Source organism: Megachile rotundata, chromosome 14 (assembly GCF_050947335.1).
Source record: "Megachile rotundata isolate GNS110a chromosome 14, iyMegRotu1, whole genome shotgun sequence".
Taxonomy (NCBI): Eukaryota; Metazoa; Arthropoda; class Insecta; order Hymenoptera; family Megachilidae; genus Megachile; species Megachile rotundata.
This window is the reverse complement of record NC_134996.1, coordinates 11,059,050-11,085,584: the sequence shown is the minus strand read 5'-3', so window position 1 is coordinate 11,085,584 and position 26,535 is coordinate 11,059,050. Positions and strand designations below refer to the sequence as shown.

Here is a 26,535-nt window from a genome sequence, read left to right as displayed (position 1 = left end):
TAAACTTAAAATTTGATAATTCAGCCAAAAAACAGATTTTTGTTTATCGCTATTTGAGGGACTGTTTTTAAAAAGCGCGCGATTATTTAAAATTCAAAATCGTGGACACAGACTGTGGTAAAGTTTTTAATTTAAAAAATTACTTACCTATCAATATTGTAAGGAGTTACAGGAAGGTCAAACCATACTACAATAAATTGACAATTTCTTTTCATAAAAGAATTTATTTTTACAACTTTCGATAATAATTTATTGCTTCTGGTAATAAACCGATAAATTATAGAACATTTCTTTACAATGCCGTTCGCGAATTATACAATAATTTCTACTATTGCTATTTAATTAACAGTACGAATTCTATTTACCATATAGATTTTCTTTATCTCGAAAAATACTAGTATTTATAAGACCTGTTTCCTTTTGTATTCATAAACATTTAATAAATGAATAAAAATGACTGAATTTAACAAACTTTTCCCCTCCACTGTTAAAAATATATTTTTTACAATATAATTATAACTGCTCTATTATTTATTAGTAACTCTTATTATTTGTTTACTTACTTCTCGCTTCTAACATTTCGGATTACCGACAGGGTTTGATAATGGTGCTATGAAATAATATACAGTTTACGAATATAAACACTATTGTACTTTTTATGCTTTAAATAATATACACACTGCTTAAGCATTAACAAAAAAAGTAAGTGCTTACTTAAAATACCTAGCAGTGTAACGGTTATCTTTCATATTTTATACATATGTATACATGTGATAAAAATATGGTGAATACACATGTACAGCAAAGTAAGTATATAATAGTTCAGTTTTACAAAGTTAAATAACTTCTCTGAATTATTCATTAGCCGTTTTCTTGGCAGGAACAGCATCAGCATTTTCGCTATGACGCCTTTTTCTTTGACCACGTTGCTGGTTACGACCTGTAAAGTAATTCCTTCGTTCAGTGTGTTATATTTTGATGGAATGTCCTATTTTTTTTTTACACGATTTGTTCAGTATACTTGAAGTTCAACTCATCGAGACTCGATGAGGTCTCTCGGTATTAGCATGGCAAAACATCATTACAAAAAAGAAATAAATATTGATAAAAGGAATACTTTCATTAGAAACTTACCTTTCTTACCCCTCTTTCCTTTAACAAATTTCTGTCTCATATTCGCCATCTCTTCCTTTGCTTTTATAAGATATTTCTGTTCCTCCTCACCCTCAAGGACACGACAAGTAACCTCCTTGCCATGTATTAATACCTAGCAGTCCAAAGTCAACAATGTAACCTAATGCCAAGAATTTATATTTTTAAAAAAGTTCTAAATACTCACTTTACTGTCTTTCATTTTATCAACAACGGCTTTCGCAGAGTTTTCCCCTTGCAAACGCACCCAACCTTCTTGGTCACCTATCTTAAAATCTACGAACGCGATACTAGCGTCTAATTCACCTAAACGTTCCTTGATATCCTCTCTTGTACATTTATCAGGTGCATCAGTAAAGTGAATCACACAACCCTTAGGTAATGATGCATCCTTTTCGTTTTCTTCTTCCTCGCCGCTGTGATCGGCTTCTTTTTCTTTCGCCTTTTTGAGAAAGAAATAAAATGATATATTTCACTTGATCAACATTATAAATATATGCAATAACTATTTTTACACTAACATTGTCATGCTTCTTTCCTTTCCCTTCTGATCTCTTCTGCCTCCTCTCTTCTTTCTCTTTAGTCTTCTCCACATTATAATCTGCTCTGTAATTTTAAACAAAATCAAATATAAATTATTAATAAAAAGCATTTCCATAGAGTAAACTTACGACCACTTCCGGATCAGTTCAGTCTCTCCATATTTGATAGGGTCCCTAGCCATAAAAGCTTTTGCATCTTCTAGAGTTTTAAACTGTATAAAAATCGATCCTTTGAACTGCAACTTTTTCTCTTTATCTAGATACTTCCTCATCTATCAAACAAGAAAATGGTCTGAAATTCTAAACATTGTTTTGCAAATTTTCTTCAGGCTATATTCAAAATATTACCCGCTTCAATTACAATTAAGATACTTACAATAATATTTTCAAATGGTTCATAAACGCTGAAAAACGTTTTAAGTTTTTCAATGTTAGTGTCATTCAAAGGGAATCCCTTTAGGTAAATTGTTCTAGCTTCTTGTGCCTTTCTATACTCTTCGTTATATACTGGTAAAGGATGTTTCGGTGAACGACGTATCTTTTTCCTATCTTCAGATATTTCCATTAGTTCACTAGATTCTAGGGCTTTTAATATAACTTCAGTATCTGTACTCATAGATGTCAACATTTTAAAATTCAACATAACAGTCATCGGAATCCATCCATCATCCAACTTTGTTTGTTCAATAAGAAACTTATCTCTTTGCATATTAACATCTCCAAAATAAAACTGCAATAGAGTGGTTTTAGTAAGCTAATAATATTATGATACTTCTCGTGTTGGTTAACGTTTATGTAAAGGCTATGTGTATGTATACATGATTCATAATAAATTAATTACTTTAGTGTTACGATTATTGATTGTGTTAAGGAAACTATACCTCTATTTGATTTTTTATCTTCTCTAATAGCTCCTTAGATGGTTCCTCTGCCGTTTGTTTGGCATTTTCTTCGGCATTAGGAACCGGCTTCTCGGTTTTTGATTCATCGGTAGCAACATTATTTTTTGTTTCCTCAACTTTGGTTTCTTCCTGACCGTTCTCCATTTTGCCCACTTTTTCTTCAACACGACTTACAGAAAATCTACTCTTTGGAAACTGTAGAAAACGTAAATATAAGTCAATTTCTAAAAATCGAACTCAAAACATCATGACGCACACGTGCCCTTGCTGCTTCTGAAGCCGGAAGTATACGATATAATCGAAAATGGTAACCGAACCGCACTAAATCTGAAAATATTTAAACAAACGAACACAAGATTTATTATACTTATACAGTTTTTAACAATGTAAAATTGTTGCATTATTATTTTTAATGATATATCGAACAATTGAATTGTTACTTAAATTCCGTAACAAGTAGAAGTAATATTTAAAAGAATATTGCAACACCTATTATTCAGTTTAAACTATAAACTAATTAGTACCTAATAAATCAGAAAGTAGTTTCGATTATTGATTTAATATAATTTAAATTGAAATTTATTATAATTACCTACAAATAAATAAAAATATATCCAGTATTTTACCCTAAACAGGCTGCCATGTTTTTCTCATTGATCATGAAAAATATTTTTTTCTAAATATAAGTATATATTGTTGGATTAACTTAAATATAATAAATATAACGCATCAAAGACCTTATTCTTCAAATTTCAATGTAATAATCATACTTATAAACATAATTAATATATTTTTTATCGTAATTGAAATCAAACTTTATGTTGGCAAGGATAAGATTGTGATAAAGTTGGCTGCACCTTCAAATACCTGCACTCTCTTCCGGTTCGCTCTTTGAGGGTGACTGAGTCTTTTAGTTTAGCTGTAATTAAATCTTTCTCCATCTTCCACCATGAGGATTTACAAGGATATTTTTACCGGTATGTAAATTCAGAATATATTCAAATATCACGCTTAATATATATTTTTATAATTATTTGCCGTTTTATAAGTAAAATTTTGTGCTTTATCGAAGATAGCTTTACAGTGACATTTCTATCACGAGGACTAAAAGTTTGTCCTTGCTAATAGTAAACAGCTTTATCATAGTAGTTTCAACGCTATGATTATCTCATATATCTTTGTGCATAATTAGGAATTATTCAACTATTGTAGAATTGCTTTACCACTTGAATATTTAGTGTTTTAATTTATAACCTCTCCATATGCTCAAAGTGATTAACTGTAATTGTGAGATAATTAAAAATGATAACCTTCTGCCAGTGAAAAGGAAGATAAATTAAGGAAGAAGATTGCTACAATTTTCTACATTTTGCACTATGAAATTATATAAGTTAATGCTTTAGTGTTTGTTAATAACAATTTAATGAACTTTGTTGCAGGTGATGAGATGTTCTCTGATACCTACAAAATGAAATTGATCGATGATGTTTTATATGAAGTATATGGCAAGGTATGTATGTATGCTATCATTAAACAAATAGGAGTATTAACTTTTTATCAATGATTAGGTGGTTACTCGTAAAGCTGGTGATATAGAAATAGCTGGATTTAACCCATCTGCTGAGGAAGCTGACGAAGGCACAGATGAAGCAGTGGAGAGTGGTGTTGATGTGGTTCTAAATCATCGGCTTCAAGAGACCTTTGCATTTGCAGACAAAAAGTCTTACACCTTATACCTTAAGGATTATATGAAAAAGTAAATATTTAAATTATTGTTGAGGGTACATCAAACAAATTTTTTAATGAATATTTTTACAGATTAGTAGCAAGACTGGAAGAGAAAGCTCCTGATCAAGTAGAAGTATTCAAAACCAATACAAATAAAGTTATGAAAGACATATTGAGTCGTTTTAAAGACTTACAATTCTTCACTGGAGAATCTATGGATATTGATGGTCTTGTTGCATTAATGGAATACCGTGAAATTGATGGTGACTCTGTGCCTGTACTCATGTTCTTCAAGCACGGCCTTGAAGAAGAGAAATTCTAAAAAATTCTAGATATTCAACAAATTGTGGAAAAATATTGTAAGTTCTATGCTTACTGCATATACCCTATATATTTTAATACAGTAATAGTTATTGATGTATTATTATACATGTAAATTCATGCCTTATACTTTTGCACTTATGTGTATATGGCACTGCACAAACATGTTAGATAAAATTGGTTAGCAGATTCCCGCTGTAGTATACTTCTCGTACACAGCGTCTATTTCAACCGGACATTATTATAACGAATTAAATTTTGAAACTGATTTAATGCACAAGAAAATAAAATTCGGTCTTATATATTTTTCAGATGAACTCAAATCAAGACTGTATACATGCTGAGAAGCTGTGAAATTTAGTTAAAGGGAAACAATTCTACTTCCAATCTCATTTTGTAATGTAGTTAAATTATTCATTTAAATGATTAACAGAAGAAACAAGTAATTAATTGTACATATAGAATAACTAAAGGGAAAATGATAAAAGAACCATTAACCCTTCAATATATCGGTATTTGATTCACTGTGACGTTTGTAATATTATTTTCTACTTTCTTTTTTTACTCGACACTATTGGAGCATTTAATTTATAATTAATACAATGGAAGATGGGGAAAGAACTTTGCAGCAATGGAAGTATCAAAAATATGTATAATTGTTATTCTTAAGAATATCAGTGAATAATATCAGAAACATACTCTGTATAATGTCCATCATGAATAAAAGTGTGTTTTCTTAAGTACCGCTTATGATTCATTGTTCATCTATTTTTAGACACCCATTAAATATCTTTGTATGAGTAAACAGTGTTGGAAGGATAGGTACTCTAAAAATTGCAAGAAAAATGTGGGATATAACATAACAGATTTTGAGTTCATAAAAATACTATATTTAGACAAGTCAGAATAGACGATTTATCTCTTGGCGCAAAATCTCTTCACTCAGAGATCAGTATTACTCATACTGTTTTACAAGTACAATAATACAGATTCTTTTTATCTGTTTCACTAACAATCTCGCTCTCTGTCATTCTTTCGTACATATTTTTGTCTTCTATATAATTCGTATATCCATCATTATTAGACATCCTTTTGCGAATATATATATTACTCTTATTATAAAATAGTTACCGATCCAATGTAGAATTTTCTTTGTATTCCAGTTTTCTCATGCCATTACCTGAAAAAGTGTTTACACATACAAAAGCGTATTTCAATAACGTAAGAATTCATGTGTATGTTAAAGCATTTACATTCGTAAATGGATAGATATACACATGTTTAGTAGAGAGAACTACACAATAGATTTACGCGAATTAATTATCCCTTTAAGTAATGAAACAATGGTTACAGCTTAAAGGTAGTAAAAGATGAATTGCAAGTGTATACATACATATATTTTTGTTATATACATTGTATGTGTTTGACATACAACATACAGACATTGTTATTTACACAGAGAAACATTGCTTTTGTTAGCACAACCATAGTGTTATCGGTTATTCAGCAATAAGATGAAAGTCGTTTTCAAACAATATATAAAAAAATTAGTATTCACAAACACCTTTAAGCTGCGAGTACAATAATTGTTTCTATAATAAAGTATTATGTTAAAGAGCTATCCGTACTATTCATCTTTTAAAGTTACTTCATATTAATCGATTTTGAGTTCGCTAACATATTTAGAACTACGCGTTTTGCGCAATGGCGACTTCCATTGATATACAATCAAATTATAAAAAATCTACTCAATAAAATGGTACAACAAGTTCATGAAAATTTTTTGCCGTTTCAATCTGAAGGAAGAAAGATCAAACATGGAACATTGGGCCACGTTAGTATTCCAAAAAATAGTTAATTGTAATGGCAGTTGTACGAGTTAATTTGTTATTCATGTAGCATTTATCGATACATAAAAGTTCACAACATTTATACACACAGAAGGATTTTTAGTACTCTGGTTTTTAGCTTAGATCATTGAAGGTACAATATTTTATAGGAAACCTTCTACTCTGTTTAAGTGGGATGTACCTTACATATTTAGTAAGATCAAATTATTTTATTCGTTACTATTAATATAAACTTATTTGTACTGATCTATGTAGAAAGGGTGCGTGAAATCTTTTCTGTACTTTGTAACAGCAATTAAATGTTATCTCAAATTTTTAATTATACAATAATATACATTACAATTTTAACTCTTAACTGTTACTATGGGGGACCTACAATATCCCACACAGTTAAACAGATGTTACCCTACAATTAAATATATTAAAATGTTTCTGTCAAGAATTGAAAGGAGGAAAATTTTTCTTTTTATGTATCCACAGTGTTTGTACTTCACCATAGCAGTTAAGAGTTAAATACCTGTGAAAAATATAAAAATATAAAATCAGATTGCATAAGTACTAAATAAGCATGAAAAATAGAACAGTGGATAGAAATTATTTTGTTCATTTATTTTACCATGCTTGTACAGAAAATTTCCAATGCACCCTGTTCTTCCATTCTAGGACATCATTACTAAGTAAAACGTTACTACATATAATTTGAGCATTGTACCATTTCTATGATAGTTCAAAGAAGTATGGCAAAAGCATTAAGTTTACATCAATTACAATCGTGTATACAATTCATTGTTCTTGAATATCATTGCTCCACAAAGAAGCATGTTGTTAATGAGTAAGACTTCAATACGGTCCAAAGTGTCAACACTTCTTGAATCTCTTACCTTAAATATAATATGATTTCGTATTTCTTAATTCCTGCCATTATCTTTGTTACTCTACTGACCACTACTGAGGTTCTCATTTATTATTTTGTGAAAGAGTTTTGTTTATATAATTATATATTATACGTATGTAATAGATATCAATCGTTTTAACATTTATATATTTTATATGAAACTTCATTCACAGGTAGCCAAGCATTCACGCCCCTCCAATCCTAATATTTTTTTACTGTTTATTCTCTTTTTCATATTACATATATATTTGTATATATTTAAGGAATTAGATGAGGTGTGATCGCATAACGCGTTTTGTTCAGAGGTAATTTTGGTCGAGATGTTATATTATCAGAAAAAAAAGAACATTATTAACAAACGAAATTGTACGGATTATAAAATACGACTTTCCTATTTACCTTATGAAATATATAAATTATTTGGCTTTGAAATGGTTACAAACATTGGCGTAACTACAATTTTTGTCTGGGGTTATCCAGGTCCCTTATCTTTATTAATAGCGTTGTTCCACTTCAAAAATTGGGGAATTTGAACTTTGAAAAATTTCTAAATTTTTGTCTAGTTACGCCAATGGTTACAAATCATTTTAGAATAGTATAAATCATGTAATTATCAAATGCTTATCCTGCGTTTGGAAACACTTAAAGACAACGTCGTATACCAGGCATTTGAAATGAATAGCAACTCCAGTAGTGTTACAAAAAAGATCGGGAAATTTAATGTGTTCTTTTTCTCATGGTATGCATAACATTAAAAACTCTCATCAAATAGATAACAATAACCAACAACTAACAATCGTAAGCATTCACGCAAAAATAGAAATATGTTTAATAATATATAATATTATCATAATTTATATCATCGAAGTAAGTATGATCATTTTCTTACAATTGCTAAGGGTGCTATAGAGTCATTTAATATAGATGACTAAAACTGAAGGACACTAAGAAAAGATCGATTTTTCCCCGCAAAAATTTACAATCAAGATTACACAATAAAACTCTCAAACTAGTTTACTAAAAATATAAATAAATTTCTAAAATAATGCACTCTCCAAATACCTTTGATTATAAAATCTATACTTTTAACTTATCGATAAAATTTATTGCCCCGAATTTAGAGTTTACGACCACTCGAAAAGTATCTATAATCACAATTTAAATTTCGTAGACCTAGATAAAATAGCCTTGAATTATTAAAATAGAATTAAAACCTATATCTCATAAAACTTTCTTATATCCTTCAGCTCAAATCATAAAAAAAGTTCTGTAAATTACTAACAACGACGGTAAGGTTTCTATCTTATTCCTGTCCTGAATCAGTTAATTCTTACATGTATCTAGATTTAGAAAGATAGACCATACATCTTGCAAGCATCTCTTTGAAGTTGTTTTAAAAGCTCTCTTATAGCGCTGAAATATTATTTTTTCCAAGTAAAATCTTTGAGTGATAAAATTATATTACTCGCTAACTCATAGCGAAAATTAAAATCTGACAAAAGAGGAAACTTGACAATTCCCACAATTTGATATGCCAAACGTAAAACATTGATAAGAAATTTTCTGACAGTATTAACAGCGTATCAAGAAATTTTGATACTTCGAATGTAAATATTCTTTGTTCACGTGTTGTCCAACAGTTATGGTATCGGTATTTCATTACAGACATAAGCTGTACGCATGTGTACATATAATATAGCTCTCGAGACGAGCTACCGTAATATATTTAATTAATAATGAATTAGTAAGTTTATCTCTTTCTCTATACTCTAAAATACAAAACAATAAATTATCATAGTGCACACGTGTAAAACGCTCCCGTTTTATGCATGTATATATTTATTTATATCGTGGCTCTTCCAAAGAACGATCCGAATCGAGGCAGAGTTGGAATGTAAAAATACCCGAGAACATGTTATAATTTATGTTGCATCCACGTTGAGTGCCATGTAAAAAGGCCCTGTCTGTACACAACTCTATTTTGAAAGACTGAACAAGCAGATAGAAACCAACTCGTCGGTGATAGAGAACGTGTAAAATACAACAAAACAAAAACGAGGAGGAGATGTCTTAGGAACTTCCATGTGGCTGTAGGGAGTGCACAGTTCAACGTGGATGCAATGTTATCAGACACACATTGCACTGAAAACTACCACACATTTTAAGTAACTGCATGTAAATTATAAAAACCAATATTTTAATCGTGACATATTGTAAATAAATTTTAGTTTTTACAAGTTTTGGGTGATCAAAGTGGTGGTAGTTTTCAATGCAATTTTATTAATACTTTGATGGTAGCTTTGATAGCCTTCTGATTTAACATTCTTTGCTTTCTTTTAGTTAAAAGTAAGTATAGAGCCACTTATTTTAGGTCCTTGGAGAACCTAGGGATGGGGAGATCCTGAGGGATTGAGGAGACCTAGGATCACTTGAAGAACATGAATGAATGATGGACCTTTTTTCATACTTCCTTTTAACTAAAAGAAGTAAATCCCTCCAACTAAATTACAAAGGTAGGTCAAATGTTTGCCACCATCAAAGTCTCGTTGTAAAACAGCAGCTTGTTGGATTAATGTCACGGTTCCAACGTGCGAAGCTGCAGCCCATGACTCTGCGAGTGTATCGTTGCGACTTTCCACGTGCTCTCGATACGAATCGGATCACTGACCACCCCCTTTACGTCGGACAGAAGAATGCGCTAACGAAGAGACATAAATAAAAAGTCGAAGGAGAGAGGAGTAAGTAAAATCCACCTCGCTGAACGCGTTGATCATCGAACGATCTTGATGAGGAGGTGTCGGAGTACCGACAAGAAAAAACTCTTTCCCATCTGCGATTCTGTTTTCTGTTTGCTCGACGATGATGTGTACATGTGTCCCTCTGGTTCCTCTTACAGATCGGTGTGCCCCAGAACGCGGCACACCTTCTGCTCCTAAGGGTCTGATCGTGATTCCAGCATCTCCACGAGGAAATCGTCGATCGGTACGTCACCGATCATCTTGAAGAAGAATAGGTGTTCCAGGCATTTCAAGCCGATCGATCGGATCGCTGGTAAACGTAGCAACAGTTTGGCGAATCGACCTGGATCGTCGGGCCAAGCTACGCGACAGTAACCCTCTAGGGCTGCGTAGATCTTCTCGCGGAGCAGGGTTACCTCCTGGATAGATTTCAGACCTCGCACTTCCGGGTTGAACAGTATGATGGATCTGTTAAGAGATGAGAGTTTAAGGTTACAAATTTTGCCTTTTTTGATGTGCAGTAGTGAGTGTTGAAAGTGGAGGAAGATTTGAACTTGGGGAAGTTGGAGATTTGGGGATTTGGGAAGTGGAGAGTTGGGGATTGGGGCTTAGAGGAATTTGGGAGGTTGAGAGTTTGGAAGCTTTGTGGTTTAGGTCTTTAGGGATTTGGGACTTTAGGGAGTTGGGACTCTGGAGATTTGGGACTTGAGGGAGTTGGGACTTTGGAGATTTGGAACTTTGGAGATTTGGGACTTGAGGGAGTTGGGACTTTGGAGATTTGGGACTTGAGGGAGTTGGGACTTTGGAGATTTGGGACTTGAGGGAGTTGGGACTTTGGAGATTTGGGACTTGAGGGAGTTGGGACTTTGGAGATTTGGGACTTAAGGGAGTTGGGACTTTGGAGATTTGGGACTCTGGAGATTTGAAACTTGAGGGAGTTGGAACTTTGGAGATTTGGGACTTGAGGGAGTTAGGACTTTGGAGATTTGGGACTTTGGAGATTAGGGACTCTGGAGATTTGGGACTCTGGAGATTTGGAACTTTGGAGATTTGGGACTTGAGGGAGTTGGGACTTTGGAGATTTGGGACTTCAGTGACTTGATGTTTTGAAGGTTTGGAACTTTAGAATTCTTGAGATTTCATGCTCTGAAGGTTTAGAACTTCAGGGACTTGTATTCTGGAGATATGGGACTTTGGTATTTGAGATTCTGAAGGTTTGGGACTTAGGTATTTATGGCTTTGGTGATTTAGGACAATTTGATGGTATAGATATTTGGAACTTTAGAGACTTAAGACAATGTGGACTTGGAAGTTAGGATCTTAGGAGCCTAACGACTTCAAGGAAGTACAACTTAGGGGTATAAGGTGCTGTAAATTAATACTAACCTAAGACATCCAAGTTCAGTCCTATCCATCTTCATTTCACGCATTTTCGACACAAGTTCAGATAGCACTCTGTCGAATATCGTGCCCACACCAGCCTGTTGCGCCGAGTTTCGATGAACAGTGATCCCTGTGGCCAGCACGATACCGTCCTTCACGTCGATGGAACGGTGGGAAAAGGAGGCTATCAGCAACTCGTTCCAGCCGGCCCTGAGCAGAAGTACCTGATCCTCCAGTGGCAACGATGTAAAATGTGGGATGTGTTTCGCCCATGCTACCAGCTGGAACAGCTGTTTGTTCGTGGCGTTGCAAATGTGCGACACTGCATTCTGTGCATTACAAGAGATGCCGAATTAATTGAAGGGGCGTTTCGTGGAACAGTTCTACGCACACCATTCCACGAAAATCATCACTGCGCCGCTGCTGCTGTTGCTGCTGTTATTTGCTTACGTACAGATAGATAGATAAACAAGCGACAAGAAAAGCGAACACGATTTTGTTGTTGCTGTCACGAGTTAGCCATTGATGTTGCTGCCGCTGCTGCTGTGTATCGATTCGCAGAATGGCGTACCAATTCTCTAATTTATAGAGATCGTTGCTCCGTTTTTATTCTACGGAATCCAATTGCAAAATGGCTGACAATCATTGGACTTTTGGATACAGATGAAATTTGATATAATTTCAAAAAATTAAGTACTATGAAATTTCAATGAATGAAATTTTCTTTCGGATCAAATTTTAGTTCCGGAGATTGATTGACGGCAATATAGCGAGATGCATTGTATCTCGAAAGGGATGTGTATGGAATATTTAGAGGCTACCAATTAAATTATTTTGAGACATACTTTTGTGATGAATTAATTCCTTTTTTTGAGGGGATTGAGTTTGACTGCTCAAAGTGGTAGCGAAATAATTGGTTAATGTATTTTGAGCAGCTTTGTGACACGACTTGATCGATTTTTTTGTTTTAATTCTTCTTACGGGATAAAACAATGCTAATGGACGTCTCAAACGAGTTTAATTCAATCACTCGTGCGGGTCCAATGACAAATAAATTGATTTCGTCGCGAGACACAGCTGTGTATTGTCCAAAGCTGTCGTTTGTGCAGACTTCTCGACGGCATTCATCGCTGCAAATTAATAAACCGAAAAACGTCACTTGCATTGTATTTTTCAATTAGACGAGTATCATACTGTCACTCGTGGTCTTTTCTGAAAATTTTTATTTCTACAAAATTGTCAAATTCGATCCATCATGCGATACAAGTCGTGTACGCAAAAAGGGTATTTAAAAAGTTACTAGATGCTTCTTTGTCCACTTACCTCGTAATTTCCCTGCTGCTCCATTTTATATTCGACTCGTTTCTCAGCCTCTAGGATACGTTCGATGGGCATGTCAGAATGCAGGCTGCTCGTGCTTTCAACTTCGCTCTGATCCCTTTCCTTGGTACGTTGACGTTCTTCCTGCACTGCTTCCCTTTTCATCCCCATAGCCAGGCATTTCTGGTATCTACAATACTGACATCGATTTCTCTGTCGTTTGTCGATGATGCAGGACTTCTCTTCGCGGCACGCGTACGATAGGTCTTTGCGGACGGTCCTCTTGAAGAATCCTTTGCAACCCTCGCAGCTGAAACAAAATGCTTGTGTTAATATAACTATACTCTCACATCTATTTTACAAAGTTTAAATATATAGTCACTGTCGTATTTTTACTATATTTCTTTACGGGTGATTATAGTCACTCGTTTTTCATCTTTTTATTACTGATGAATGGTTACTTGTTAGTAGGAATAGTTATAGTCACTTGTTATCGACCTTTGCATTGTCAAGGGTGATTATAGTCACTCGTTTTTCTTCTTTTTACTACTGATGACGGGTTACTTGTTAGTAGGAATAGTTATAGTCACTTGTTATCGACCTTTGCATTGTGAAGGATGATTATAGTCACTCGGTATCAAGCTTTTTATTACAGTGGACGATTATAGTCACTAGTTATTGATTCGTGTATTGTTAAAGATGACTATAGTCACTTGATATCAATTCTTTTATTGCTAAGGATGACTATAGACACTCGTTATCAATCTTAGTAATGTTAAGAATGGTTATTGTCATTGGTTATCGAACCTCGTATCACTAAGGATGACTATAATCATTCGTTATCAATCTTATTATTGCTAAGCGACTATAGTCACTTGTCATTAGTCCAAGTAATACTAAGAATGTTTATAGTCACTCGTTATCGGTCCTATTATTGATAAGGATGACTATAGTCATTGGTTATCAGCCTTAAAAGTGTTAAGAATGGTTATAGTCACTCGTTATCGAACCCTGTATGGCTAAGGATGACTATAGTCATTCGTTATTAACCCTTGTACTACTGTGGATGATTGTAGTCACTCGTTATTAAATCTCGTAATGCTAAAAATGATTATAGTCATTCATTATCAATCCTTGTATTGTTAAGGATGTTTATAGTCACTCGTTGTCGAACCCTGTATTGCTAAGGATGACTATAGTCATTCGTTATTAACCCTTGTACTACTGTGGATGACTGTAGTCACTCGTTATTAAATCATGTAATGCTGAAAATGATTATAGTCATTCATTATCAATCCTTGTATTGTTAAGGATGTTTACAGTCACTCGTTTTCGAACCCTGTATTGTTAAGGATCACTATAGTCATTCATTATTAACCCTTGTACTACTGTGGACGATTGTAGTCACTCGTTATTAAATCTCGTAATGCTAAAAATGATTATAGTCATTCATTATCAACCTTTGTATTGTTAAGAATGTTTATAGTCACTCGTTATCGAACCTTCTATGACTAAGAACCATAATAGTCACTCATAATTAACTTGTCTGTTACTAAGAATGCCTATAGTCTCTTTCTATCAAGTCCTTTACTATTAAGAACAATTATAGTCACTCGTTTTTAACCTTCCAATGGCAGCTATCGAGTACAGTCACTCGTTTCTAAAACTTTCGTCATGAAGACTGATTATAGTCATTCATTGTCAACTCTCTTCAACAAATTTCAAGGCTGCAAATAACCATAAATCCTAGCCCGATCTCTGGACCATCGATTTTAACTCGAGAAGCCACATTCTCAACCGCTATTCTTCTCGAACTTCGATTATTTTGATGTCTGGCGAAATCCATGAGATTACTACGTCGTATCGTTTCTCTTCGCGTTGGTTGGCCGGCGAATTTACGAATGAAACAAAGCGGAACTATCGCGAGCTGAAACGAGGAGACACAAGCTGATTCATCCTTAACTGCTTTGCGAACGAGTTAACACGATTATACGAGCATGTTCGTGTTAATTACACTCTTGCATGGTGGCCTTTCCGCCCGTAATTTGTAGCTTTGTATAACGGGTTAATTAGCGAATGAGAAATTTATTTATTACTCTCGAATTAATTCACTTTAGCGTGTTACTAAACTTCTAACGCCTTCTCTTTCGAATACCAAGCATAAAATAATTGAGTACGTCAAGATATTCTTGATTTGGTGAGGAGGAGGTATTTGTCTCAAACGTGAAGGTCGAAGAAAAACGCAGGACATTATCGAACGAGCGCGAATTCGTCTCGAAAATACGCTCTGCAACGGAAATAAATTGTTCGCGGAATGTCGCCGGTTTTCTGGAAGGGTTCCAATTTTAAAAACGAACCCCCGAAACTATGGGCCATCGAGAGAGCTTAACGATAACTGAACGCCAAAGAGATTTTCTCTGATCCTCCCATAACTTCAGTCCTTTGATCTTGCCAAGTACTTATGCATTTTTGCATTTTATTTTTCACTAACATGATCTTTAGAACTTTCTAATTTTTGTTAGGATTCTGCACTTTTGGGAGGTATGGGAATTTTTAAATTTGGGAATTTAGGATTTTTGGGAATTTAAGATAAGGGAGTTGGGAAATTAGGGGCTGGGGAATTAGGGAATTAGGGACCTGGGGAATTAGGGAGTTGGGGAATTAGGGAGTGAGGGAATTAGGGAGTTGGAGAATTAGAGAGCTGGGGAATTAGAGAGCTGGGGAATTAGGGAGTTGGGGAATTAGGGGATTGGGAAATTAGGGGATTGGGAAATTGGGAGATTGGGAAATTATCAGAGTGGGAAATTAGGAGACTGGGATATTGGGAGATTGGGAAATTGTGAGAGTGGAAAATTGGGAGATTGGGAAATTAGGAAGTTGGGAAATTATGAGATTGGGACATTGGGAGATTGGAAAATTGAGAGATTGGGAAATTGAGAAATTGGGAAATTGAGAGATTGGGAAATTGAGAGATTGGGAAATTGAGAGATTGGGAAATTGAGAGATTGGGACATTGGGACATTGGGAGATTGGAAAATTGAGAGATTGGGAAATTGAGAGATTGGGAAATTGAGAAATTGGGAAATTGAGAGATTGGGAAATTGAGAGATTGGGAAATTGAAAGATTGGGAAATTGAGAGATTGGGAAATTGGAAGATTGGGAAATTAGGAAATTTGGAAATTAGGAGACTGGAACATTGAGAAATTGAAAAAGTGAGAAATCAGGAAATTAAGAAATTGGAAAATAAATTCCTAAATTTCAAAAATTAAAATTGCAAAATTAAGTTCTGCCTGAGCAGTAAAAAATTCTACAACAAATAAATAAAAAAGCAATAAATTCAACGAATAATAAACACAATTTCCTTGAGAAGCACACGCTACTTCCACAGTAACAGCATATCTCTATTGCGGAGTGCAGTATCTCTATTGGTCATTCCCCATTATGACCCACGCGTGTAGCAACAACCGATGGGCATCTCGTATATTGTTGCATTCGCGTTGCATCAGAGTAACCTTGGACTTGCCATGAATTGCGGCTCACGAGGTTAGGACGACTAGCCAGCCATAGTTCCTGCGGGAATGCGGGAAGAAGGGGGCTCGTCTTCTTGGCTGTGCGGCTACTTTGCTCTCCAGTGGCAGCTAATTAAGCAATCACGGCCATTATCAGGGCCCTTGTCAGATAACAGCTGCAACAGGCGAACACGATCCATTCCGCACGCGTCATGGAGATTTCTCTATGGTATGTTTGTATCAACAGATGATTACTCTTTCAATTTTCTACCGACTTGTTCGACGCTTTACAAACAGATTATTTTATGCATTCTTTTTTTATATTCCCTTTATTTTATTATAGCAAATGAAATATGCGTAGTATAATATGAAGGTTTAGTTAGTTATTTATTTTTTGATGGTTCACGATATTTCATTTTTTATACGAAGAGCTTCTCTCCGATCACTCTTCTCTCCGAAGAGGGTATGCAAATTGGAGGACTCGAGATCAAAGAGTGTCTCGTAGGTGCCATTCATTAGTCGACGTAGTTCGTAGCCAAAAACCGAAGGTCTCCTCATATTTTCAATAATGAAACTTGGCGTGGATGAACAAGCCTCTGTACGCACGTCTTGCATCAGCATTATTTCTCTGGCGTGTAAACGAAAGCGAGATCAAACAACTTGCACGGTGGTCTTGAAATTATATTGCCATTGCATGTTTCTTGCTTATACATTTCGTGCTTCTACTCGTCCCTTCAGAATAACTACGTGAGAAATTATAAGGTTAATGTAGCCTTCAAAGTCTGGGTAATATTAAGATTAAGTTGCAAGTTTTTTGAATTCCAAAAATTTTCAATTCCAAGATTCCCAATTCCAATACTTCCAAATTTCAAGATCCTCAATTTCAATATTTCCAAATTCTAAATTTAGCAATTCCAATATTTCCAAATTCCAAGTTTAGCAATTCCAAGATCCCCAATCTCAAGTTTAGCAATTCCAAGATCACCAATGCCAAGTTTAGCAATTCCCAGATCCCCAATTCCAAGTTTAGCAACTCCAAGATCCACAATTTCAAGTATAGCAATTCCCAGATCCCCAATTCCAAGTATAGCAATTCCAACATCCACAATTCCAAGTTTAGCAATTCCAACATCCCCAATTCCAAAACCCCCAATTCCAAAATCTGCAATTCCACAATTCCGAGTTCCAAAATCCCCAATTCCAATATTTCAAAATTCTAAGATCCTCAATTCCAAGTTTAGCAATTCCAAGATCTTCAATTCCAAGTATTTCAAATTCCAAGGTCCCCAATTGCAAGTATTTCAAATTCCAAGTTTTGCAATTCCAAGATCTCCAACTCCAAAACCCCCAATTCCAAAATCTGCAATTCCAAAATTCCAAGTTCCAAAACCCCCAGTTCCAAATTCCAAAATCCCCAATTCCAATATTTCCAAATTCTAAGATCCTCAATTCCAAGTTTAGCAATTCCAAGATCTTCAATTCCAAGTTTAGCAATTCCAATATCCCCAATTCCAAGTATTTCAAATTCCAAGTTTTACAATTCTAAGATCTCCAACTCCAAGTTTAGCAATTCCAAGATCCCCAATTCCAAGTATTTCAAATTCCAAGTATTGCAATTCCAAGATCTCCAACTCCAAGTTTTGCAATTCCAAAATCTCCAACTCCAAGTTTAGCAATTCCAAGATCCACAATTCCAAAATCTGCAATTCCACAACTCCAAATTCCCAAATCTCCCATTCCTGAATTTCCTACATCTCTAAATCCCCAACTCCCCAAATCTCCAACCCCAAAATCCAATTCAAAATACAATTCTTAACTTTGAACCCAACCACAAACTCTACATCTTACAACCCTGAAAAGCGATGAATTCTCCTGATCCCTTCGTCATAACGCCTGATAGAATTCGCAGGAATTTAGTAAGCGATAAAAGTTTTAATTGGCTAAGTTTGTACCCGTGAAGCGCGATTGAAGTTCCTTGTTCAAGGCGTGTTTGCAGCTAGGGAACAAGGTTGGATCTGTAGCAAACATCTTGTACCTTAACAAACCGTAATCGACAGAGTAAAGGCATCGGTCAAAATTTATTACCTTTACATGTAGTGATATTGAATCTTCGTTAAATGATATTACAAGGTTTACCATTAAATTTTCCTGAGAATCATCGTTTCAATGAACTTGATTCTGTCTAGAAAATTCTGTGAACGAAGTTCAACTTCTAATACGATTTCCTTCGGCAACTGTATCATATTTTTTCCTCGTCTTCTCGGAAATTAAAAGAATCTCTCGTTGTCTAACTCGTTCGACAGCGATACGAAATGGAAGCAACAGTAGGTCGAAGTTCAAGATAATTCAAAAAATAAGCTTTTATCGGTGCACCGAAGACGACTTTATCGTGACGGGTACGTTATAGGTGAAACAACGAAGTTTATTAATACGTTTTAAAGCCGTCGGCATTGAGGGGTCGGGATTATCATGTAAATCCATGGAACCTTGAACTGCTTCGTTTCGATGATGGAAAAACTGTTCGGTGCATTGATGAACGGCACGAGTTGTATTTGTGCATTGTCAAATTTAACGAATTTTTACAGATTTGATCATTGTATCAAATTGGTTTAATACTCTCGTTATATTGCAGTGTATATAGCTGTAGGGATGACAGTTACTGGACTTGGCAATATGTAGAATTTATTGGAAATTATTTGACAGGTTGTTATACATTGCATGGCACTTTAATTTGCAGAAATTCAACACATGGCGAAATAACAAATGGTGATTTAACATATGGCAATATAACACGTAGCAATACATGGTAAATTAATGTATGGTGATACAATATGTGAAAATTGAACATTAATCGCCCTAACGCACAGTAATTTAATATATGGCGATATAACGCGTGGCAATATAACGAGTGGCGATGTAACACATAACAAAATAATCCAACATGTGAGAATTGAACGCTAAACAATCTAAAGCGTGGTAATTCAACATACGGCGATATAACGCGTGGCAATATAACGCGTGGGGATGCAACACGTGGCAATATAACGCGTGGGGACGAAACACGTAATAAATTAGCGCGTGGTGATCCAACATGTGAAAATTAAACGCTAAATAATCTAAAGCGTAGAAAATTAACATATGGCGATATAACGCGTGGCAATATAATGAGTACCACTGTAACACGTAATAAATTAGCGCGTGGTAATCCAACATATAAGAATCGAACGCTAAACAATCTCAAGCGTGGAAATTTAACATATGGCGATATAACGCGTGGCAGTATAACGCACGGCAATGTAACCCACGGTAATCTAATACATAGGAATTCAACATAAAAAGATCTAATACCTAATAATTTTTAACACGCGTGAAAAAAATGAAAATTGCAATATAACGAGAGTCTATCGTCTTCACAGATTAGACATAAGTTTAATAATAATTAATGAAAGACTCACCTATAGACACCATAGTGTTTGCCACTGGCACGGTCCCCGCAGATCGAACATAGGTGCTTGCTTCCGGAAAGAGGGTGATTCGGCGGGTAGGGTGCGACTGCTTTGTTCTGTCCACTCGGCGACGTGCTGAGGAGGTTGCTGTGACAACCAGCGTTGAAGGATCTTACATGCAAAGAAGAGAATAACAAAAAACTCGACCTACGAAACTACTGCCCTGGATCGAGCAAAATACTGTCACAAACTTTGGAATCCTGCGAATTATGCTAAGTTTCGTTGCATTGTAAACAGTGAAATATTCATTTCTCCACAAAGCTTCCTCACATTCTATTTGAGTTGAAAATTTCAAAGCTTGCAACTTCAGGAGAATTTTATCTTAAAAATTTTGAAACTTGTAACATGAAATTGAATCTCGAAATTTTTTCTAATAGTTGTATATTTGACAAGTTACAAGACAACGATTAAAATCAAGTATTTTGCTCAATGTTTTCCACGGGCTCAACTACGCTCATAGTATACCCTCGATTTACGACGTGTTTCGCCATAATACCATTTTCTTGATATCCCTCGAACTGAGTGAATCGTGTACATACATTCTGTTTCAATAACATATTGTTCGTCCATTTGATTTTGTATCATATTCCCCGTTATGTCGATGCCACTTACCCTGGACTATTGGGACCGGAAGGGCTAAAGTTTCCTGCATTGATGAGGCTCGCTGTGTCCGGCTTCATGTCCAGAGGACTCTGTGGGCCCACAGAAGACATGGACATGTTGCTGTTGTCCAAGCTTAGCCCTGAAACATACATTTATAACAATTACACTTTGCCACATTTTCAAATCTTTAAGACACTGAATTCTGAGTTTCTATATTTTTTAATTAGCTGTATTGATATTTAGAAAGTTGCAAATTTATGAATTAAGTAATTTCAAATTTAGAAATTTGTTGTTGGGATTTGGGGAGCAGACATTTTTAGGTCCACAATGACTATCAATGTTCCAAAGCTTCCAAATCCACCAAGTCCCAAATCCACAATGACCCAAATTCCAAAGCTTCTAAGTCCACCAAGTCCCAAATTCCAAAGCTTCTAAATCCACCAAGTCCCAAATTCCAAAGCTTCCAAATCCACAAGGACCCAAATTCCAAAGCTTGCAAATCCACCAAGTCTCAAACTCCAAAGCTTCCAAATCCACCAAGTCCCAAGTTCTAAAGCTTCCAAATCCACCAAGTCCCAAATTCCAGAGCTTCCAAATCCATCAAGTCCCAAATTCTAAACCTTCCAAAAATCCACCAAGTCCCAAATTCCAAAACTTCCAAATCCACCAAGTCCCAAATTCTAAACCTTCCAAAAATCCATCAAGTCCCCAATTCCAAAGCTTCCAAATCCACAAAGCCCCAAACTCCAAAGCTTCCAAATCCACAAAGTCTCAAACTCCAAAGCTTCCAAATCCACCAAGTCCCAAACTCCAAAGCTTCCAAATCCACCAAGTCCCAAATTCTAAACCTTCCAAAAATCCATCAAGTCCCCAATTCCAAAGCTTCCAAATCCACAAAGCCCCAAACTCCAAAGCTTCCAAATCCACAAAGCCCCAAATTCCAAAGCTTCCAAATCCACCAAGTCCCAAATTCTAAACCTTCCAAAAATCCATCAAGTCCCCAATTCCAAAGCTTCCAAATCCACAAAGCCCCAAACTCCAAAGCTTCCAAATCCACAAAGTCCCAAACTCCAAATCCTCCAAATCCACAAAGTCCCAAACTCCAAACCTCCCAAATCCACAAAGTCCCAAATTCCAAAGCTTGCAAATCCACAAAACCCCCTATTCTAACCTCCTACAGCCCTCAAAACTCTGACAATCCCATAGCCCTTCCTCCAACCCCAAAATCCTGACAATCCACATACACCACATGAGCATCATGACCATACACAGACGCTTAATTTTTGGTACATTCGCACATTTATCCACGATTGTTCGCAGAAGCTTTCATTCGTCGTGTTCCACCGTCTGTCGTCGACCTTCGGTCCGCTTTGCACGCTCGCGTTGCGTAATTAAAGCGGCGGCTCGGCGCTTAATAAACGACTCGGTGATGAGAGGCACGCAATCGGCGACCCTAACAACTCGAAATAGAAGTCGCGAGCGAGCGGAGTTACGACCTCGGGCGTAATTATATTTTCCGCGGAAAGATGCTGATGATCGCTCGATATCATCATCGATGTTTTCAACGCAACCTTTTAAGGGCTCGCATTTTTATACGGTGTACGATTAACCCACTGAACCGAGCTTTTCCAGCCTTTGTTGCGTCTGAATCGCGTGTAGCCGCGCATATCGATCTCGGTGCTGTAAATAGTTGGGCTTGGTTCGGATCTGAGATGGAACTGCCTGTATCGATAATATCAAAATAGTATCAATAATATAACATATCATTAGTATCGATAACTGGACACACTGGCAACATCGAAAGATATCAATAATTTGATATGTGGATTGTGTGCATTTGATATGTAGATCGGAATTCTATGAATAACTGATATATGGTTAGGCTAGGTTAACTAGCCTAACAAATAACCTATTCAATAATTTGATATGTGGATCGTGTAGATTTGATATGTAGATCGAAATTCTATGAATAATTGATATATGGTTAGGTTAGGTTAACTAACCTAACAAATAACCTATTCAATAATTTGATATGTGGATTGTGTGCATTTGATATGTAGATCGAAATTCTATGAATAACTGATATGTAGTTAGGTTAGGTTGACTAGTCTAACAATTAACCTATTCAATAATTTGATATGTGGATCGTGTAGATTTGATATGTAGATCGAAATTCTATGAATAACTGATATATAGTTAGGTTAGGTTAACTAACCTAACAAATAACCTATTCAATAATTTGATATGAGGATTATATAAATTTGATATGTAGATCGAAATGTGATCAATAACTGATATATCGATAATATCAAAGTACCAGCACATCTAACTTAATTTCATCTCTCATCAACCGAATCTAATTATTCATGTTTCAAGCTAGATAAACAAGAGTATACAGCAGAAAGCATCAGACGAGTCTAGGAGCAGCATCAAATGCATACGTCGATTAACGGCGAAAAGAGAGAAAGAAACCTCAGGTCGAAATAGGACAGCAGCTTCGTTTCTCCTGGATCATTTTCACCCTTTCTCCCCCACGTTCATCACCGACGTAGGGTGGAACCCTATTAAAACGTCATTTATCATCCGTTCGCGTTTCCCCCGCGTGTCACGACAGCCTACGGAGATGTGTAACGCGAACGTCTGTTCGACGAGTGATTCGTCGCGAATCGAGCCTGAGAAATAGAGTGTGAAAAAAGCGAGGCAAAGATGATGATGATGGGGCGCGGTGATGTAGCCGGTGCAAATTGCGTCGACCGCGGGAGCAGCATGTCGAGCTGGAGTAAGATGAATATCGCCTCGATTAAAACTGATCGGTCTGATACGATCCAGTAATTTGGGCGTGACTGAATAAATGCATGTATAGCACTTTTATAACCGCTGCTGTGATTTTGGGACTTTATGCAGATAGCTTCAGATCTGAAGATACTTGGAGTAGATGGACTCAGAGTAGTTTGGAGGTAAGGTTAGGTTAGATATAGGGATTGTGGAGTCTAAGGGAGTTGGGGATGTTTTAAGAGAATTGGGGTGGAGGGACTAGGGGTTTGGAAGACTAGGGACTTTGAGAGATAGCGAATTTGAGATCTAAGGATTTTTGGAATTTAGATATTTGGGAACTCGGGGATTTTTGGTATGGTGAGTTAAGGAATCAGGGGTCTTGGAATTTAATGATTTAGGAATTGGAGATTTTGGAATTGGGGATCTTGGAATTGGGGATCTGGGAATTGATGATTTAGGTATTTGGAATTGTGGAATTGGGTGTTCTGGAATTTGGAATTATGGAATTGGGGATTTTGGAATTGGGGGTTTTGGAATTGCTACACTTGGAATTGGGGATCTTGGAAGAGCAAAATTTGGAATTTGGGGATCTTGGAATTGCAAAACTTGGAATTGGGGATCTTGGAATTGCAAAACTTGGAATCGAGGGTCTTGGAATTGCGACACTTGGAATTGGGGGTCTTGGAATTGCTACGCTTGGAATTGGGGGCCTTGGAATTACTACGCTTGGAATTGGGGGCCTTGGAATTACTACGCTTGGAATTGGGGGGCTTGGAATTGCAAAATTTGGAATTGCTAATCTTGGAATGGAGGATCTTGGAATTGCAAAACTTGGAATTAGGGGTCTTGGAATTGGGGGTCTTGGAATTGCTAAACTTGGAATTGCTAAACTTGGAATTTCGAAATATTGGAATTGAGGGTATCAAATACTTCTGCATCCAGAAATGCATCAATCTAGTCATTTATCAACCTAGAGACTTACTGATCTGAGAATTCAGTAATCTAAGAATGCAGTAAAAATCCTACTTCTCCGTCGACAAATACACTTCGAACGTGTGCATTTATGCTTATAGGTAACTGTTGAATCGAAGTAGCGATCAAAGAACTTTGTTCGAGCGTCGACCGAGTTGTGGACACGACTTAAACCGTATCAAAGAGGGCAGAGACGACGAGGACACGAGAGTGGCTGCAAGGCCAAGTCCGGTGACAGTATATTACACCGGCAGTGTCGGGCACCTTGACCAGACGCAAACATGCCGGTGCAATGTTCGAAACAATTTGCTATACCAGACTATTTCTTGCGCGTGCTCGTACATCTACACCCCTTTCGTTACCAAAAGCGACTGTAATTAAGCAACTTCGTTTGGGACATAATGAAGGTAACTATGGTCACACCCTGAAGAGGGCTTGTGGTTGTCGAAATCTCGAGTCGAGAGATTTCGTATTTAATTAATGTGTCTGGACAGGTATACTTTGATGTCTCTAGATGGATAATAAGTTCTTTATTTAATTATTCAGTCATCTTCGAAATTGTTGGGAGTATGAAAAGGTAATATGGCTGATCATTGGACATGACGCACCATGTGCGTTCTACCCTTATCCTATGCAAAGAGGCAATGACGCACCATGTGCGTTCTACCCTTAAACTATGCAAGTTACAATGACGCACCGTATGCGTCCTACTCTTTTCATATGCAAACAGACAATGACGCACCGTATGCGTCCTACTCTTCTCATATGTAAAGAGGCAATGACGCACCGTATGCGTCCTACCCTTATTCTATGCAACTTACAATGACGCACCTTATGCGTCCTACCCTTATTCTATACAAGTTACAATGACGCACCGTATGCGTCCTACCCTTACCCTATGCAAACACACAATGACGCACCATGTGCGTCCCATATAAAAGATTAAACTTCCTCCAAAAATATCCATAAATTCGTACAATTTTTCGCAGCATATTTCAAACAATAAATGAAAGAATCTTCAATTCAAGGTCTCACTTGATAACTCGTTAATCGTGGTTCGCGTGGCCAAATAAAAAACTGCACAAGATACGAAATCAAAAAGAAAGAGAAGCAAGAGGGGAAGAAGAAAAGCGACCTACACCAACAATGAGTCAAGTGCGTTGGCTCGTGAATATTTAAAACATATATTCGCCTTTAAAGGTGAACCGACCGAGCGAATCGAACGCGAAAGAGAGCCGGTCGTATGGCGAAACGACTGGAAACCTGATTTTCAAGGGCAGAAGCAAACGTGAAATTGGGAATGGTCATGTCTTTCGAGCGAGAGAGAGTATCGATCGTTCTCCCCTTCCTTTGGCCGTGAGCGAATATTCTGCACGAGGACTTCTCGGCTTCTTCCATGGGATCCTGGGGGAGATGGGGATATTGCGTCCCGTTTCGACAATGGGGATGAAAACGTCGATGGAACGTTGCGACTTCGTTGCGTTCCTAACATAGCTTTATCATGAGAAATTTGGGAAATTTTTATATTTAGAATTGTAGATGATTTTTGGTAATTTTTTAACTTAGGAATCTGGTGAATTTTTGTCATTTTGAGGTTTGGAAGATTGTGGATGTTGGAGTCTAGGTATTGGAAGACCTAACAATTTTGGGATAGTGGAATTTGGGGATCTAGGGATTTAGGAATCTAGGGATTTGGGAATCTAGGAATCTTGGGATTTATCAATATGGGATTTAGCAATTTGGGATCTACGGATTTTGGCATCTAGGGAATTGGGGTCTAGGGATTTGGGGATCTAGGGAACTGGGGTTCTAGGGAGTTGGGATCTAGGGATTTGGGGATCTAGGGAATTGGGGTCCTAGGGAATTAGTGATCTAGGGATTTGGGAATCTACGGATTAGGGATTTAGGAATTTGGGATCTAGGGAATTGTGGATCTAAGAAATTAGGAATGTAGGGAATTGGAAATCTAGTGATTTGGAAATCTAGTGATTTAGAATTCTAGTAATTTGGAATTCTAGTGATTTGGAATTCTAGTGATTTGGAAATCTAGTGATTTGGAATACTAGTGATTTCGAATTCTAGTGATTTGGAAATCTAGTAATTTGGAATTCTAGTGATTTGGAAATCTAGTGATTTGGAATTCTAGTGATTTGGAAATCTAGTGATTTGGAATTCTAGTGATTTGGAATTCTAGTGATTTGGAATTCTAGTGATTTGGAATTCTAGTGATTTGGAATTCTAGTGATTTGGAATTCTAGTGATTTAGAATTCTAGTGATTTGGAAATCCAGTGATTTGGAAATGAGTCCCAAAAAATGATGTAATTCTACTAATTTAGA

At 36.3% G+C, this 26,535-nt stretch overlaps 3 protein-coding genes and 1 non-coding gene across 9 annotated transcripts in view; 1 reads left to right on the top strand and 3 right to left on the bottom strand.

The window, feature by feature from the left end:
- Positions 1–628: 628 nt before the first annotated feature.
- Positions 629–2,895, bottom strand: La (La autoantigen-like). The gene is made up of 7 exons (XM_003699998.3): positions 2,576–2,895; positions 2,071–2,424; positions 1,824–1,966; positions 1,674–1,758; positions 1,340–1,594; positions 1,135–1,267; positions 629–940 (listed from the first exon to the last, which is right to left on the bottom strand). Exons 1-7 carry the CDS (start codon positions 2,738–2,740, stop codon positions 855–857), a joined length of 1,221 nt encoding a protein of 406 aa, XP_003700046.1. The 5' UTR covers positions 2,741–2,895; the 3' UTR covers positions 629–854.
- Positions 1,008–1,087, bottom strand: LOC143265809 (small nucleolar RNA U6-53/MBII-28). The gene has a single exon (XR_013040541.1). It is a non-coding gene; the product is annotated as a small nucleolar RNA U6-53/MBII-28 (small nucleolar RNA).
- A 523-nt stretch (positions 2,896–3,418) lies between the features above and the next one.
- On the top strand, positions 3,419–5,385 carry Tctp (translationally controlled tumor protein). The gene is made up of 5 exons (XM_003700003.3): positions 3,419–3,573; positions 4,036–4,106; positions 4,165–4,352; positions 4,415–4,683; positions 4,958–5,385. The coding sequence occupies exons 1-4, from the start codon at positions 3,546–3,548 to the stop codon at positions 4,644–4,646; spliced, it is 519 nt and encodes a 172-aa protein (XP_003700051.1). The 5' UTR covers positions 3,419–3,545; the 3' UTR covers positions 4,647–4,683; positions 4,958–5,385.
- A 2,210-nt stretch (positions 5,386–7,595) lies between these two features.
- The window catches only part of usp (retinoid X receptor ultraspiracle), a 65,820-nt gene continuing 46,880 nt past the window's right edge, over positions 7,596–26,535 (bottom strand). For 3 of the 6 annotated variants that reach the window (XM_012294004.2, XM_012293980.2, XM_003699982.3), the window contains 5 exons: positions 20,460–20,589; positions 19,797–19,958; positions 12,835–13,141; positions 11,515–11,840; positions 7,596–10,596 (listed from right to left, as the gene is read on the bottom strand). In XM_012294004.2, coding sequence (XP_012149394.1) covers positions 10,323–10,596; positions 11,515–11,840; positions 12,835–13,141; positions 19,797–19,958; positions 20,460–20,589 — 1,199 coding nt within the window. In that variant the 3' untranslated portion in view covers positions 7,596–10,322. The remainder of the gene's footprint in view (positions 10,597–11,514; positions 11,841–12,834; positions 13,142–19,796; positions 19,959–20,459; positions 20,590–26,535) is intronic. The other 3 variants (XM_076539458.1, XM_012293989.2, XM_012293994.2) reach the window with 2 other exon arrangements.

Excerpts from the sequence above, each read along its gene's own strand:
- La (XM_003699998.3), bottom strand. The coding sequence starts at position 2,740 with ATGGAGAACGGTCAGGAAGAAACCAAAGTTGAGGAAACAAAAAATAAT. Across the intron at positions 1,759-1,823 it reads GAACTGATCCGGAAGTGGTC|AGCAGATTATAATGTGGAGA; the intron begins GTAAGTTTACTC and ends TTAAAATTACAG. Across the intron at positions 1,595-1,673 it reads AAGGAAAGAAGCATGACAAT|GCGAAAGAAAAAGAAGCCGA; the intron begins GTTAGTGTAAAA and ends TTTCTCAAAAAG.
- Tctp (XM_003700003.3), top strand. The coding sequence starts at position 3,546 with ATGAGGATTTACAAGGATATTTTTACCG. Across the intron at positions 4,107-4,164 it reads TATATGAAGTATATGGCAAG|GTGGTTACTCGTAAAGCTGG; the intron begins GTATGTATGTAT and ends ATCAATGATTAG. Across the intron at positions 4,353-4,414 it reads CTTAAGGATTATATGAAAAA|ATTAGTAGCAAGACTGGAAG; the intron begins GTAAATATTTAA and ends ATATTTTTACAG.